At 32.7% G+C, this 14385-nt stretch overlaps 1 protein-coding gene across 1 annotated transcript; it reads left to right on the top strand.

Moving 5' to 3' along the window:
• Positions 1-8199: 8199 nt before the first annotated feature.
• On the top strand, positions 8200-9592 carry LOC133692988 (transcription factor MYB73-like). Its single transcript, XM_062114173.1, has one exon. The coding sequence runs from the start codon at positions 8674-8676 to the stop codon at positions 9385-9387; it is 714 nt and encodes a 237-aa protein (XP_061970157.1). The 5' UTR covers positions 8200-8673; the 3' UTR covers positions 9388-9592.
• The last annotated feature ends 4793 nt before the right edge of the window (positions 9593-14385 follow it).

Below are 14385 nucleotides of genomic sequence, written 5' to 3' on the forward strand. Positions count from 1 at the left end.
ATATCTTGTCGGCATGCCTGCAGAGCCAATTTCACAGGCTCTCTGTTACTAGTGAATGTACTGGTACAACATGCCATGATTAAATTTCTACCTTGCAAGTCTTAGAATTTTCCAGAACATAATGATGTATCCGAGGTATAGGTCTATCAAAAAAGGACCCACTTGATTCTATATAACATGACAAGACATCCGAAGTACTTTCCACCCGGAGGTAGTGAGACCCAAGGAAGAGAATGGGTGCCTCTTCTCGGCCGGTCAGAGAAAACCAGTACAGGGGTCGAGTTGGAAATCCTCGGTCAACTCAACCTCCCCACAACAACCGCAAGGATAAATCGTATCAGTATTAAATGCATGCATGATTTTAGAGCACCTAGAATCCATGGAACGTGGTGAAGAGTTGGTCTTGTCAAGTAGATAGTGCCCTCGAGCATAGCATTAATTTCACCTCCACAATGATCCACCAACCTTTAGAAGTCTAAATGATGATCTCTAATAATATGATGCAAGTAAATGGACCCCTTTTGCACTCATCTCAATGCAAGTTGTGATGTTCAATCGTTATATAAACAGTTATGAACTCATAGGTAAGAGATTCCAAATCTTTGCAATATTTCTTCGACCTCCTTCTTCACATATAAGCTCTCTACAACTCAAAGCACAACCACATTTAGCTTTTTCGCCCTCGTCCTCATACAAACTTAATCATTGGAGGGTCTCTCAATTCTTCAAAAATGACTTGTTTTGCAGGCATGCCAGTTCTTCAGACATCTTTTTCAGCAAAGGAATCTCCATATTAACTATGATGCGGAAGCTTACTCTCATCTATCTGAAATCCATAACCTCATCAAGTAAAGCCTTGTAGACATGTGGCAGTAGCTCATTCAATAGAGAGATTAAATTATCAGAAACATTCCAAAGCTATTCAGTTAGCTAGCTTGACAGAAAAAAGAAACACAGAGAGAGAGAGACCAGAAAGGTGACTTTTCAGTTTTTACTCTTGGGATTTCAACATGAAAACTTTTCAATAACTTATGAAATAAGACTTTATGTCAAAACATAAATCTTCTTACTGCCATGCATATCTTTGAGGAAAGGTTATCCTTTTCAGACTGACAGGTTTTTGTGCTGAAGTAATCTTCAATCAAATATATTCGTATCAGTAGAATTTAAAAAATGCCCCTTTCATGTTGTTGAGCTACAAAAGGCTCCCTCATCTAGCTAAATCTTTTTGGCAGTGGTGGTGAGAAGAAATATATATTCACTCCTATGGAAAGTCGAGTTAACTACAAATGTACAAGATTCTACAGGGAGTACGATCCAACTAATAGTAAGTGCAGTGTTCATTTTTAAGAAAATCAAACTAACAGAAACTTGGCAATGTTGAGCGCCTCTCCTCTTAAACAAATTCTTACCTCGGCTAGCCGAGCAGGAAGACAATCAAATGAAGAGGTTGCAGCAGATAATTAGTTGCCCTTTATTCATTGAAAAACTTGCCCTTCTATCATTCTCACTTCCAGTACTTCCGAGGCCCATTTTCTCCATATGGAGCTTCTGTGAGCAACAAAAACCTAATAGGCGTGAGACTACTACACCTGCTTCGGTTTTCATGCACAATCGGCCCAAACCAGCTTTAGTAGATTTTCGGCATTACCTATTATTTGTAACGCTTCCATGATTTACCTGTAGAGTAGAAATTCTAGATTGACCCCCGGTTTTTCTTTCGTTTTTGTTCAAAAAAAAACATATGGACTCTATGTTTTTACCCTCAAGGGTGAGTATTATTCCACGGAGAAGACTGGGCCGCCGGCATTATCTGTTAAAAAATGAGATTGACTTCAAATATATCTTTGTCAGGCCAATGTCTTTCATGGGATGGGTTAAATCTCTAAGAGGCACTCGTTAAAGATGGTGATCAAAATGGATTAATCACGGGCTTGCGGCTCAAATTAGTTGGTGCCAGATGAAAAGGGCCCGAATTAAGTCACCGACGAGCCCAATTATAAATGTTCCAGTTGTACCGCACCTTATCCAACCATGCAAGCGAATGGACCTACCAGACCCCACCAGAACAAAATCCAACCATGCAGACGCCTTCCTTCCTTAATCTTCTTTTCCTGCTTTCTTTTCTTGTTCAGGTAAAAATAATACACAAAGCGCCAACAATTTTACGATGATAGGAAATAATTCGTAATATTTTACTAGTTATTCTTTCAATTTCATTTAAAAAAAAATATTAATTAAAAGAGACCAGAAAACTTGTAAAGATATTCTTTTCGTTTTTTACAAGTAATGGATTTTTTTTCTTTTTATATTTGTTTTATTTTAAATGAATCCCAAAAATCAATTAATATAATATCACTATTTATTTTTCATGATAATCATAAAAATTTATAGCGACAACATGAAAATACAATAAAACAACCCTTTTTGTTACATTATAATCAAATAAAATTAAAAGAATTCATAACTGGGATACAGAATTATTAAACTATGTTCACTTATATTAACATATTGAAAAGACAAATTTTATTGTGATCGGGAATAACTAGTTTCGTTCAATTAATTATTCTTAGCCTCACTTTAAAGAAAAAAAATAGATAAATCAGGAGAGAAAAATCCCAAGTGAATATTTTATGTGTTTGGTATTATAGTAGTTTTTGTGATTGTGGTTTGAAAAAAGTTATTTTATAAAAAGTATTTTTAGTTGAGATTGATTTGGTATTTATATATGCTTGGTTAAAATTGTGGTTGAAATTAAGGTTAAATAAAAATTAGTTTAATATGTTTGGTTAGAAATTCTTTTTAGATTAAGGTTATAATAGCTAAAAAATATATATATTAATATTAATGATTTTTAATTTAAATGTTATAGATTTAACTACTACTATTACATCTTGAAATAAAATATTTTATATAAAATATTTTTTATTGTTCCAATTAAACTATCTACAATTCTATCATATACAAAATTTATTCGACAAGGACTATAATTTTCATGGTTTTTTGAGCATGTAATAAAATCAAGAAAAATATCATCAGGAATAAAATTGAAATTACTATTAAATTCTGCAAATGTTATGTTATCATACGATCTCCTTCTAATTTATGCAATGTTATTAAATAATATTAAACATTATATTTTTTAATAAAATATAATTAAAAATAAAAAAATAAATTTATTTTTTCTAAATCGGACCGGTCTAATATATTTAGATTCAGACAGATCCGGTCCGATAATAAACAGTAAATACTATTCACGAGACTTGCAAAGTGAACTTCACTCTACACGTCCCGCTATAGTAGCTGACCAGGCTTTTCCTTCACCTGCGTTTTCAACAAAAATTCACCACGGAAACAAACATACGAGTGAGTCATAAGTTTCATATTCTCTTTTCTTTTTAAGGTAAGAGCATATGGATGACAACCTCATCAGTCATTTCCTCGTAATATTTATCATTCTATTCAATCTTTAACTCATGCGAATGGATAACGACTAAATTATCGGCCCTCGGTTGGTTTTTTTTTCCAGTGTAAAAAATATTTCTAGATGGGAGTTAACATGTTTTTTAGTAGAGTTATTTTTAAAAAAAATATATGAGGGTGACTTGATCTGGTTAATATATTTGAAAGTGTGATTGTGAAGTGCTTTTTATTCCAAAATACATTAAAATAATATATTTTTTATATTTTAAAAATTATTTGTGAGATCAACATATCAAAACAATCCAAAACTTAAAAAAATTAAATTTTAACAAAAAAATCAAAATTCTTTAAAAATATGGATTGGCTAGCATTTCCAAACACTTTCTTCAACTAGCTTGACTTTCTCTTCTTCTTCTCCGCTTGATTCTACATAGAGCAAGGTCTATTTAAAAATATAATTAAGATTGTTTTTAAAAAAATATTTTTTGTTTGAATATACATAAAATTATTATTTTTTTATTTTTTAAAATTATTTTTTATATCAACATATCAAAATAATTTTAAAATACTAAGAAAAAATTAAAAGAAAAATTAAAAGAAAAGCCGATTCAACCATAACCTCAAATATGTCACAAATAAAATAAAATAAAGATGGTTCATATTTAATCGCCCGAAGGGGGCAGGGCAAATATTGACGAAGCAAACAAGAAGGAAGATCAACAAACTATAGCCACCGGCAATGGCTGACCAGTTCAAGAAAAGCACTAACTACCCAATCCAACGTGGTCATGGGAATTAAAAATAAAATAAAAAAACCAATGACAGTGCTAAACCGACCAAGAAATGGATTGGAGGGGAACATGTTGGACACCGCTGCCGTCAACAAATCAAGTGGCTCAGTTGTTTTTCCTGATCAGATTGAAAATATGTCTTCACAAAAAATAAAAGCAGTCCACTTGCTAGCAGACAATTATAGAAGTGAAGCGTCCGTCCGTCCTTGTTTTGTGTTTTGCTGCTCGAAAACTATGGAAACTGGAAAGCAGTCGGTGAATGGGTATGATGCCAGCTGGAGTTATCAACTGCCCAACTGCTTCTCCGTGAAGTTACGTCACAGGTCCACCAGTGTTTGTGTGTGTGGAAACTAATACACTAGGATATATCAATATATCATATATAAAAATCATATTAATTTAATGTATATAATATTTTAATTCATATAATTAATATTGCTAAAAATATGCTATAAAACACAACATATTATATTATACAATAACTATACATATTAGATGTGAATTCTATTATAAAAATAAGATAGTATAGAAAGAAAAGTTATTTTTCAGCTGGCTGAGAATGAAGATGCATCGGAGCAAAAGAATTGGTTAGTCAAGAACAGGTAAGATTAAACCAAGCGCAAAGGGGCGAGGCCTGGAAAATACCATGAACTTGAAGGCAGGCGTTGGAGTCATTGTATGATAAGCCTGAGGGCATGCAATTTTATTGATTTTCATTTTAAACAATAGTTCCTAGTTTATTTTTCAAGTACAACTAAATATATAAAAAACTCCATTTTCTTGAAATCCATTTTTCATAGAATTTATTTATTTATTAAAAAAAAAACTTTTCAACCAACAAATGGACCTTAATTACTCTTCATATTTTTCCTGCCCTCCTTCTTTACTGAAATAGAATATTGAAAATAATCTGAGAATCTTCACCTATTTCCTAGAACAGTTTTGGGTTTAAAAATTAGGTTTGCCTTCTAAGTTTCTATTCCATTGTCAACGAACGTGGATAATCTCCACTTTCCCTTCGGATTGAAAGCCTAACAACACATCAAAACATAGAGGAATTGAAAGTTCAAACCTCACATGGCCTCCAGTATTCAATCACGAAAATGAAAAATAGGCTTAGGAGGGGATGCCATTGGTGGGTTTTCTGAGAGAAGGAAAAGGCTCGTGATCAGGGGATCCACAGTTTTTCACAAGAGGTGGTTTCCGAGGAAGTTGCTTGGTATAAAGGTGCTTGTTTGAATAAGTGGGTACTGGATGATAGTTTCGAGGCTAAGTTCTCGAGGTTCTTTTTTTTTAATTACGTTTATTTTCCCGAGGAAGGTAGATCCGAACATTTAATAAATCACTCTCGACCTTTAGATTTTTTTTAATGACATGCTACAAATTCAATTCAAACGTGTTTTAAATTGGTAGAAGGGAACCCATGATCATATTCATGTTCATGACATTTAATAAATCTTTTTATTAGGTTTTGGATTTCATATCATCAATTAAAAGAGATGTCAATAAATCTTCACAAAAACATATACGGAGACACTTGATTATATTATTATTAACAGATGAGCAACTTAATTGATAAAAAATAAAATTGAGGCTTCCATTTTATAAAAACTAAAAAACAATTCGAACGCTTAATATATCATTATCCATGTTCTTATTATTAGTCGAGGGGAGAGCCGGAGTCAATTTTGTTGACTTGTATTGAAGACACTCCATTATTCACTCTTCCATCGTCCTAGCTATAGCTATTGATCGTTTGCTTGTTTGAGAAATAGTTTTGAGAAGTTTTTTATATTTGTTTTCTATTAAAAAATTAATCAACAAAAAATATTTTTTAATTAAAAAAAAAATTAACTTATTTTTTAGTAAAGTGCTTTCTTTTTATTTTAAGTACAAAACACTTTCTAAAAATTGTGAAAAAATTAAAAATATCATATTATTTACTGATTATATCAAATTTAGTTTTCAAACTTTTGATTGATATATATTTTGTTTGAATTTTTTTTAAAAAATTCATCCCTTAAAATTTGATTTAATTTGATTTTTATATTAACTCTGGTCCTTATTTTACGATTGTTATTTGGTTTTCTCTTATCATTTTTTAATTGAAATTTTTTATCTATCAAATTTAGTTCTCATTATTTTGATTGTTACTTATTTTATTTGAAATAATTTATGAAATTGCAAATATTATTATTTTAATTTCATCATCTTTCAATTTTTTTATTTGTTAGATTTGATCTTCATTATTTTGATTATTATTTATTTTATTTGAGATAATTTATAAAATTAGGTTTTTTTCAATTTTATTTCCATTCAACTTTTTAATTTGTAAAACTTGTTTCTCATTATTTTAATAAACTTTTTTTAAAAAAATAATAAGCTATTTTCCAGTTTTTTTTATAACATAACCAAACATGAAAAATATTTTCTTATTTATTTTCCATGACACTACCAAATATCCAAAAATAATTCATTAAAAAATAACCACTTTTCAAAAAAAAATAAAATAAATTTTTACCTGTAATTCATCCATCTCTGGTGTGGGATGGAGAATAATAAAATGGATTAAAAGAAAACAAAGCAGGGAGATATCTTGAACATCTTTTAACCAACCAACCATCACAACATGACGACAGTATATCTTTAAACAGTCAATATATTCGATCTTCAGTTCACATTGTGAAAAAAAATACAATCAACAATCGACATATTTTCAACGCGATCGATTTGGTGTTTTATATATATATCGCGTTTGGTGTTTTATATATATATATATATATATATATATATATATATATATATATATATATGACTACGATGAAAAAGAAAACACTAACAATAGAAGGGCACGGGGGAAGAGCAAATAATGTGGCTGTGAGTGAGCTACACGATGAAAAAGGGAAGAGTGGAGTTAGTAGCTTTTGTTGAATAAAACAACAAAGTCAAAGAGATTCAACTGGAATCACGTGAGATTCGTACAGGCTGGTTGTGGGACCTTCCTACGTGGAAGTCATCTCTTTAAAAAAAGACCTCTATAATTTAGTCCTTGGTTGCAACAGTAGCTCTCTCTGAGCGGTTCTCTTGATGTTCCGGATTCGTACTCAGAAAGAGCGTGTTTGCTTGGGTTTGTGTTTAAAAAATATTTATATATATTTTTTAATTTTAGATTTTTCAGTATATTAATATTAAAAATAAATTTTAAAGAATAATAAAATATTATTTTAATATATTTTTAAATGTCGTGATTACAATCCCTATTTTATGAGCCGTAAATGAAGCCACCTAGTCAAAAAGGTTTCGGCCCCACTTTCCGTTTTTAAAACGTTGGTATGGTGTTAAACAGCTCTGTCCTTCCTGTCATGTTCTAAACGCCTGCCTCTCTCTCTCTCTTAAATAATGCTTGTAAAGGAAAGGCGCTGTGACTCTGAAAAACTGTCGAGTACGAGGCTGATTTTCTTAATTTTCCTTTTCTACACCGATAGTATTGCCTTGTCTCGCCCGAATCCCAAAACTGCCCCTCTAACTTCACCCTGGACTTATTTCGATTGGTGATTCATACGTTTGAGAGTAAGTCCTGGATATAGTTGTATAAGGCTTTGGCATGGTGAGTGCTTTACTACAATCACTCAAGATTACTAAATATCGTGGGCATGTAGTTCAAGTCTGAGTTTAAAAACCACTTGATTATTTTACTTTAGATATTCTTTTTAATTTTATATATATATATTAGTGTCTTATTCTTTTTGCTAACGTGCATTTTGCAATTATAAATGCTGCCATGGAGTACTTTGAAATTGTGTATCAAATAATATTTTATAAAAATTTAATTTTTTAGTTAAAATTAAATTTTTAATATTTTTAAATTGTTTTTGCATGCTATATTAAAAATATTTTTTTAAAAATAAAAAAAATATTATTTTAATATATTTTTAAATAATGTTTTTTAAAAAAAGTAATACTATCCCGAAATCCACAACAATCTCCTGCAAAAATTATAATCGTGTGCTATTAGTCCTTATTTTCTCTATTGACACCTGACAAATCCTTTGGAAGCCCAAAATGGTCAAATGACAGAGGGCAGACTACCCAGGATCGGACCTGCAACAAAATTTGGTCCAAGAATGGAATTCTTGAAAACAAAATAACAAAGTAACGCGCGCGACCGAGGGAACGCGCTTGTTCCCGTCTAGACTCCCATCAACTTTACAAAGGCCAGTTTCCTGGAAGAACCCTCTCTACCTATTTCTATTAAAAAAGGAAGCTAGCCCATTGGGCACCAGACCAAGTTCAGTCATCTCTCTCTCTCCCTCTCCATTCCACCTTCTTTCCCACTCCACATATAAAAACCCTTTACTCCCGTAACTCGATAAATGCCCTTATCCAACTCTCAAAACCAAGCCCTTAACCCAAACTCTCTCCTCTTCTTTGAAGCTCACTCTTTGTGATTTTATTTAGTATGGAAACAATGAACATGTGCTCTACTTCTTCTTCAGATTCTTCCGCTTCGGAGTCTTCTTTCAATGGCAATAAAACACCAAGAAGTACCGATAAATCTGCCAGAATTAAAGGTCCATGGAGTTCAGAGGAAGACAGGATTTTGACTGGGCTTGTTGAGCGACATGGACCAAGAAACTGGTCCTTGATAAGCCGTTACATAAAGGGTAGGTCTGGGAAATCATGCAGGCTCAGGTGGTGCAATCAGTTAAGCCCAAATGTGGAGCACCGTCCATTCTCTCCAGCTGAAGATGAAGCAATCCTGGTTGCTCATGCCAGATATGGTAACCGATGGGCCACCATTGCCAGGTTGCTTCCGGGTCGTACTGATAATGCGGTCAAGAACCACTGGAATTCCACGTTGAAGAGAAGGGCAAGACAACGCCAAAGTCAAATGAATTTGGAAGGCAACTTTGATAGTAATTATGGCAACAATAACGAATGCATTGATATTAATATGACATCAGGATCTATGGCAGATGGCATGGTGAGAGAGGAGGAGGATGCGTTGACAGCGTTGACTCTTGCCCCGCCGGGGATTGGTGGTGCAGTTTGTGGTAGCAATGGTGGAATGGTGGTGGAGAGGACGGCGGAGAGTTTGCCGGCTGGATTTTGGGATGTGATGAGGGATGTTATTGCAAGGGAAGTAAGGGAGTATGTGAGTTCTACACTATAAATGTGAGAGTCCTTCAGGGTTTCATTGATTAGGAGTAAATTAATTAGAGAAGAGGTTAAACAATGCCTGGTGTTGATATTTTGGTTGATTTACTCAACCATTAAGATTTTATCACTATGGGTTTTTCCATGTAAAACTCTTGGATTAGATTACCTTCATAGATCTTTTGTCTGACAAATCTTGGAATAAAATTTTTCAGAATGAATCTTGTACTTGCGAAAGAGAGATTTTAAAAGAACCTTCCTTAAATGCACATGTCAGCGTGTATACTGTCTATGGAGCTATTTTTTCCATCGTATATACAGAGAGAAATAGAGGCAGAATTATGAGTTCTCATTTTAGAACAAGAATGAGAGTATCCGATCAAGAAATATAAAATTCTGAGAATCTTAACAATCTCAACATAAGGATCTGAGGAGTTGACATGACAGAGGGATTTAAGGATGCTTTTTTTCAAATAAAAAATTAGAGGAGCTTGAATGCTAAGAACTTAGTGAACATATCTTTTGAGCAGCACACTGACCCACTCCATTCTCCGGTCATCATTGATGATTTTTTTAGGTTGCTGGTTTTGTCAAGTTTATTTGTTTTTTTTTTTAATGATATCAGAGTTTCATTATTGAATTTTTGATATGTATCCAAGATTTCATTATTATTTTTTAATTTTCTTTTTTTTCCGCTCTTCTCCTTGAAATGTTTATCTATACGTTCATCTTAATTATTTGTATAAAATATAGCACTTCCTAACTATGATTTTTTATTATAATGTATTGATTTCAAAAATTATTTTTAAACAATTAAAAAAACTATTTTAATACATTTTCAAATAAAAAAAAACAATTTTAAAAACAACAATAAACATACCCCAAAAAAACTATAAGTTTCAGCCTCAGACGTTATTCGCTTTTGCTGATATTAAGCGTTAATGCTTTCTTGCTGGCAGATACATATATATACACAATTGCACATTCAGCGTAGCCCTAGTCCATCACGAGAAATTCAAAATTGGAGATCAAATACATTAAAATTATACTATTTGCTCAGCGGAAGATCATTTCATCACCCTTGACTATCACTGAAGGAGAATTAATTCTTCCTGAAAAACTTGATAATTAAGGTAGATTTGGCTACTATATGCCGAGTTAGTAGTATTCATGAACCTTGACAAACAGCTGGCCAGATCATCATTAATGGTCGCCACCATCTTGTTTACTATCGCAAGACATCAAGAAGCTCTGCTAAACCAAGTATCGAATTAATCGATTGTGGCATGCTCGTCTATTCTTTTATCTGATTAAGAAATATATTTAGTGCTCCAAATTGAAAGAAAATTACTCTCAAGGCTCAAGATCGAAAAGAATATTAGTAATGGCGCTGCTGCTTAGATATGGCATGACGAAAACGGGAGCATTGCTTTCATCCAAGTGTGAAATATTCACAGGGTTGCTGTCCCACTTTATGGCAGCAACACTTTTGGATTTTTATATTTGATCAGGGCTGCAAAGGCATGCATGTTCTAAATGTGCAAAATACTAAACGACACTCCATAATCGATGCAGGGTCCTTGGTCACACACATCCCCTTCCTAAGACCACTCGATTGGTCTTTCTCATGGAGCCCAGTCCTGGCCCTCTTATTTGGAGTTTGAATTATTAACTTGTAACTATACATTGAATATGTAAGTACTGGGGTCAAAAGAATGTTTCAGGACTACCAAAAAATACCAAAACACCGACAAAATATTTCTTCAGTTTTTAAAGCCTGATTTGTTAGAAATAAAGTTAAAGATGATATAGCAAACAAAAAAAATTGTTAGAAAATATATGGCAGGTGATTTCTATTTTGTTAGTAATATAATCATTAATATATTTACAAACTTATATTTAAAACAAAATTATCACGTCAAGCAAAAAAGTCTACCAGCAATAATTTTCTTAGTGAATCCATTGATGATTATGGCATATTACCGACATAATAAACTAATAGTAAGTTTATTGGTGATTATATGCATATTATTAACAAAATTAACTCATCGGAAAATTAAATCTAATAGTGAAAAGTCTTGTAATTCTCTCCAATCCTTTGAGGGGTTAAGTTCGTCGGTAATTCTATTGATGTTTAATATTCCTTTGGTATTAAACCAAATTATTAAAAAAAACAAAACAAAAAAACAATACAATTACAAAGAATAAAACATAATTAAATTAAAATAAAAAAGCAAATTTAAATTATTAATTTAAAAAATATTATTAAATATAATTTATCTATCTAGGTAACAGAAGTTGGAAGAGAAGAAAGAGGGGGGTCTTCACTGGAACTAGGAGGGCAATGAGGTGGAGCACAAGTATCAGTGAGAGATTCCAACATATACTCGATAATATTCAATTTATCCATCAGTTGGGTTGTCTTGTACTAAGTTGGGTCATCTTAGCTTGAACATATTCTTGTATGATCGCTTGGACGGTCAATGATTGCTGGCTCGAGCTGAACCGTGAGGCCCCAACAATTGAGACACTATGACCTACTCGCACATCCTCGATCGTAGTTTTTGAGAAATTATAAACCTGATTTCTATCGGATCCACCTGTAAATCCAAACTCCAACTACAAATCCAGGTTAAGTTCTGAATAGGTCGAAAGATCATCTCTGTATCTCTTATGCAATTGGGTATTATATGTTTCCTGAAAAAAAAATTAGCAAATATAAAAAAGAATAATAACATAGAAAAATATTTGAATCCAACTTACTATGAACTCCTGGGTTTGGCTCTCCACAAGCTACTACACAATAGCTTATAAAAAGAAGCTATTGTTAGTTAAACATTTTCATATAATATAATAATTTTAAAAAAATTATCATATAAAACAAAATTTTACCATCCGTTTTGCATGTGAAACAAATTGAATAGATCTACTGGTTATGGAACCACGAATCTCCTTGGTCCAATTCTTTGAAGTGGACTGTGACAACCTTAAGAAACGCTTTGACATCACGTGCTAAAGATAAGCATTTCGGATAACCTCTAACATGTGTAGAGGTTTGAAATCACTAGCCAATTCCTTTCTCACATACCTTATGACTTATAATATACAACTCATCACTGATATCAAAATAATCTAGATAATCTCTAAGATGTTCAAAGGTTTAAAATTTAGTTTTTTTATTCCACTCAAGTATCTTGAATTAACCTCTTCGAACGATGTTAGTCCTACATGTATAAAATCGATAAGTCATCTAGCACTAGATTCACAACCAAGTGGTTCTATTTGTCAGCACCGCTAGAAGCAAATGAACCTTCTCAAGTATGAACCATGTCTGTTGTCAACTCCTTTTCTTAACAAAATCATTGGTTTTCTCGGGCCCAAACCCCATTTTCAAGCCATTTTTTGCCTAAAAAAATAAATAACGCCCTTATAATATAAAAAAAACTAATTTATCAAGCTAAAAAAAACTCAAAAAATGATCCAAGAATACAAAATCAATTCAGGTAAGAATTTTCTCTCTCGCCTTCAATATGTTTTTTGAGGCAGTATTGAGGTTTAAGAATCACCATCAAACTTTTATTATCGAATGAAACTCGTTAACACCAAAATATATCTTTTTTATACCCTAAATAGATAGAAACCAATGACTTTATCTCTTTTCTCCGATATCTAGCGACTTTCTATCTCCTCTCTTAAACTCAAGGACTAAAAATTAAGGAAAATAATTTTTTGGATCAAAATTGAGTTTTTGAAAATTATAGGGACTATGAAGGTTGAAGAGAAAAAGTAGAAGGATACAAATGAATTTTTGAATCAAAATTTAGATTGGTGATGGAATTTCTCAATAGTTTACACTTTGGTCACGTATGTTTTAATTTGTCCTAAACTTAACAAATGATACCTCAATTTAGACATAGAAGAACACAATAAAAAAAATTGAGGAGGAGAAAATTTACTCCAATGAATGTCCGAGATGTTTCAGTGCGTGTGAGCGTGTGTATCACAAACGACCAATCTAGAATCCATTTACGAAGAAACCCGATCTTATTAGAAATTCTTTCTCGTGCAAAAGTTAAAACATGAATAAGGTATTAAAATAATAATAATTCTTAATATTAAGTTGCCTTTTCTCGAATGCCATTTACGCGCGCTAATAGAATGGCCTTAGGAGGGAGCCGAACCCACTGGAGAATAGAGTTGGGCAAATACCACCCAAGAAACTTGTATCTTGCTAAGATTATTATAAAACCCAACGTGGCCTGGCTATTCAAACCAGTGATGTGTGATCAAATTAAACAGATCAAATTTGATGGACCTGATAAATTAATTCTTAATTTGATATACCAAATCTAGATCCAATTTGATTTCAAAAAATTTCAATACTTCGAATTGATATATACTCATCCGAAAGTAATTTAGATCTTATTCCAACCTGAGTGTTATAACTATGCTCGGTAATTGCTCCTGTGAAGAACAGTGAGGAACAAAATGGATCTGATTGCACCTCGTTCGCCACCACCAGTGCGATTGCAAGTTAAATTATTAATAGAACGCTTTCCTTTTCAGCATGCGTACGAGACTGGCCATTCTAGGATATGTCTGGGAACCCTCCATATGCTAGATCGATAACCCTATCTGCATTTTGATCGAAGGCCATGATGCCAAACACAACCTTAACCCATGCACTATATTCTCTCTGAGTACGTGTTTGTCACATCGAGAAGACACAATTTGACTCAAAACTGACCAGTCCCAACTGTTTCATCCACCACATAGAAACCTGCAATCTTTGCGTGTAGGTGAGTCATGCATGTAAATTTCACCAGTTGTTACACGGTGTGTCCAAAACAGACACCACTGGCTAAAGTTATCCGCAGAAAATCATATTAGAAATTACATCGCATGTGTACCAGCACAGTAAATTTCACTGTGTTATGAGATCCATTCCTTGGTCGGATTGAAAGTCCATAGTTATAAAACTCGCAAAAAAAAAATGTTTTTTCAAGATTTAAAA

This window comes from Populus nigra, chromosome 4 (genome assembly GCF_951802175.1).
Source record: "Populus nigra chromosome 4, ddPopNigr1.1, whole genome shotgun sequence".
Classification (NCBI taxonomy): domain Eukaryota; kingdom Viridiplantae; phylum Streptophyta; class Magnoliopsida; order Malpighiales; family Salicaceae; genus Populus; species Populus nigra.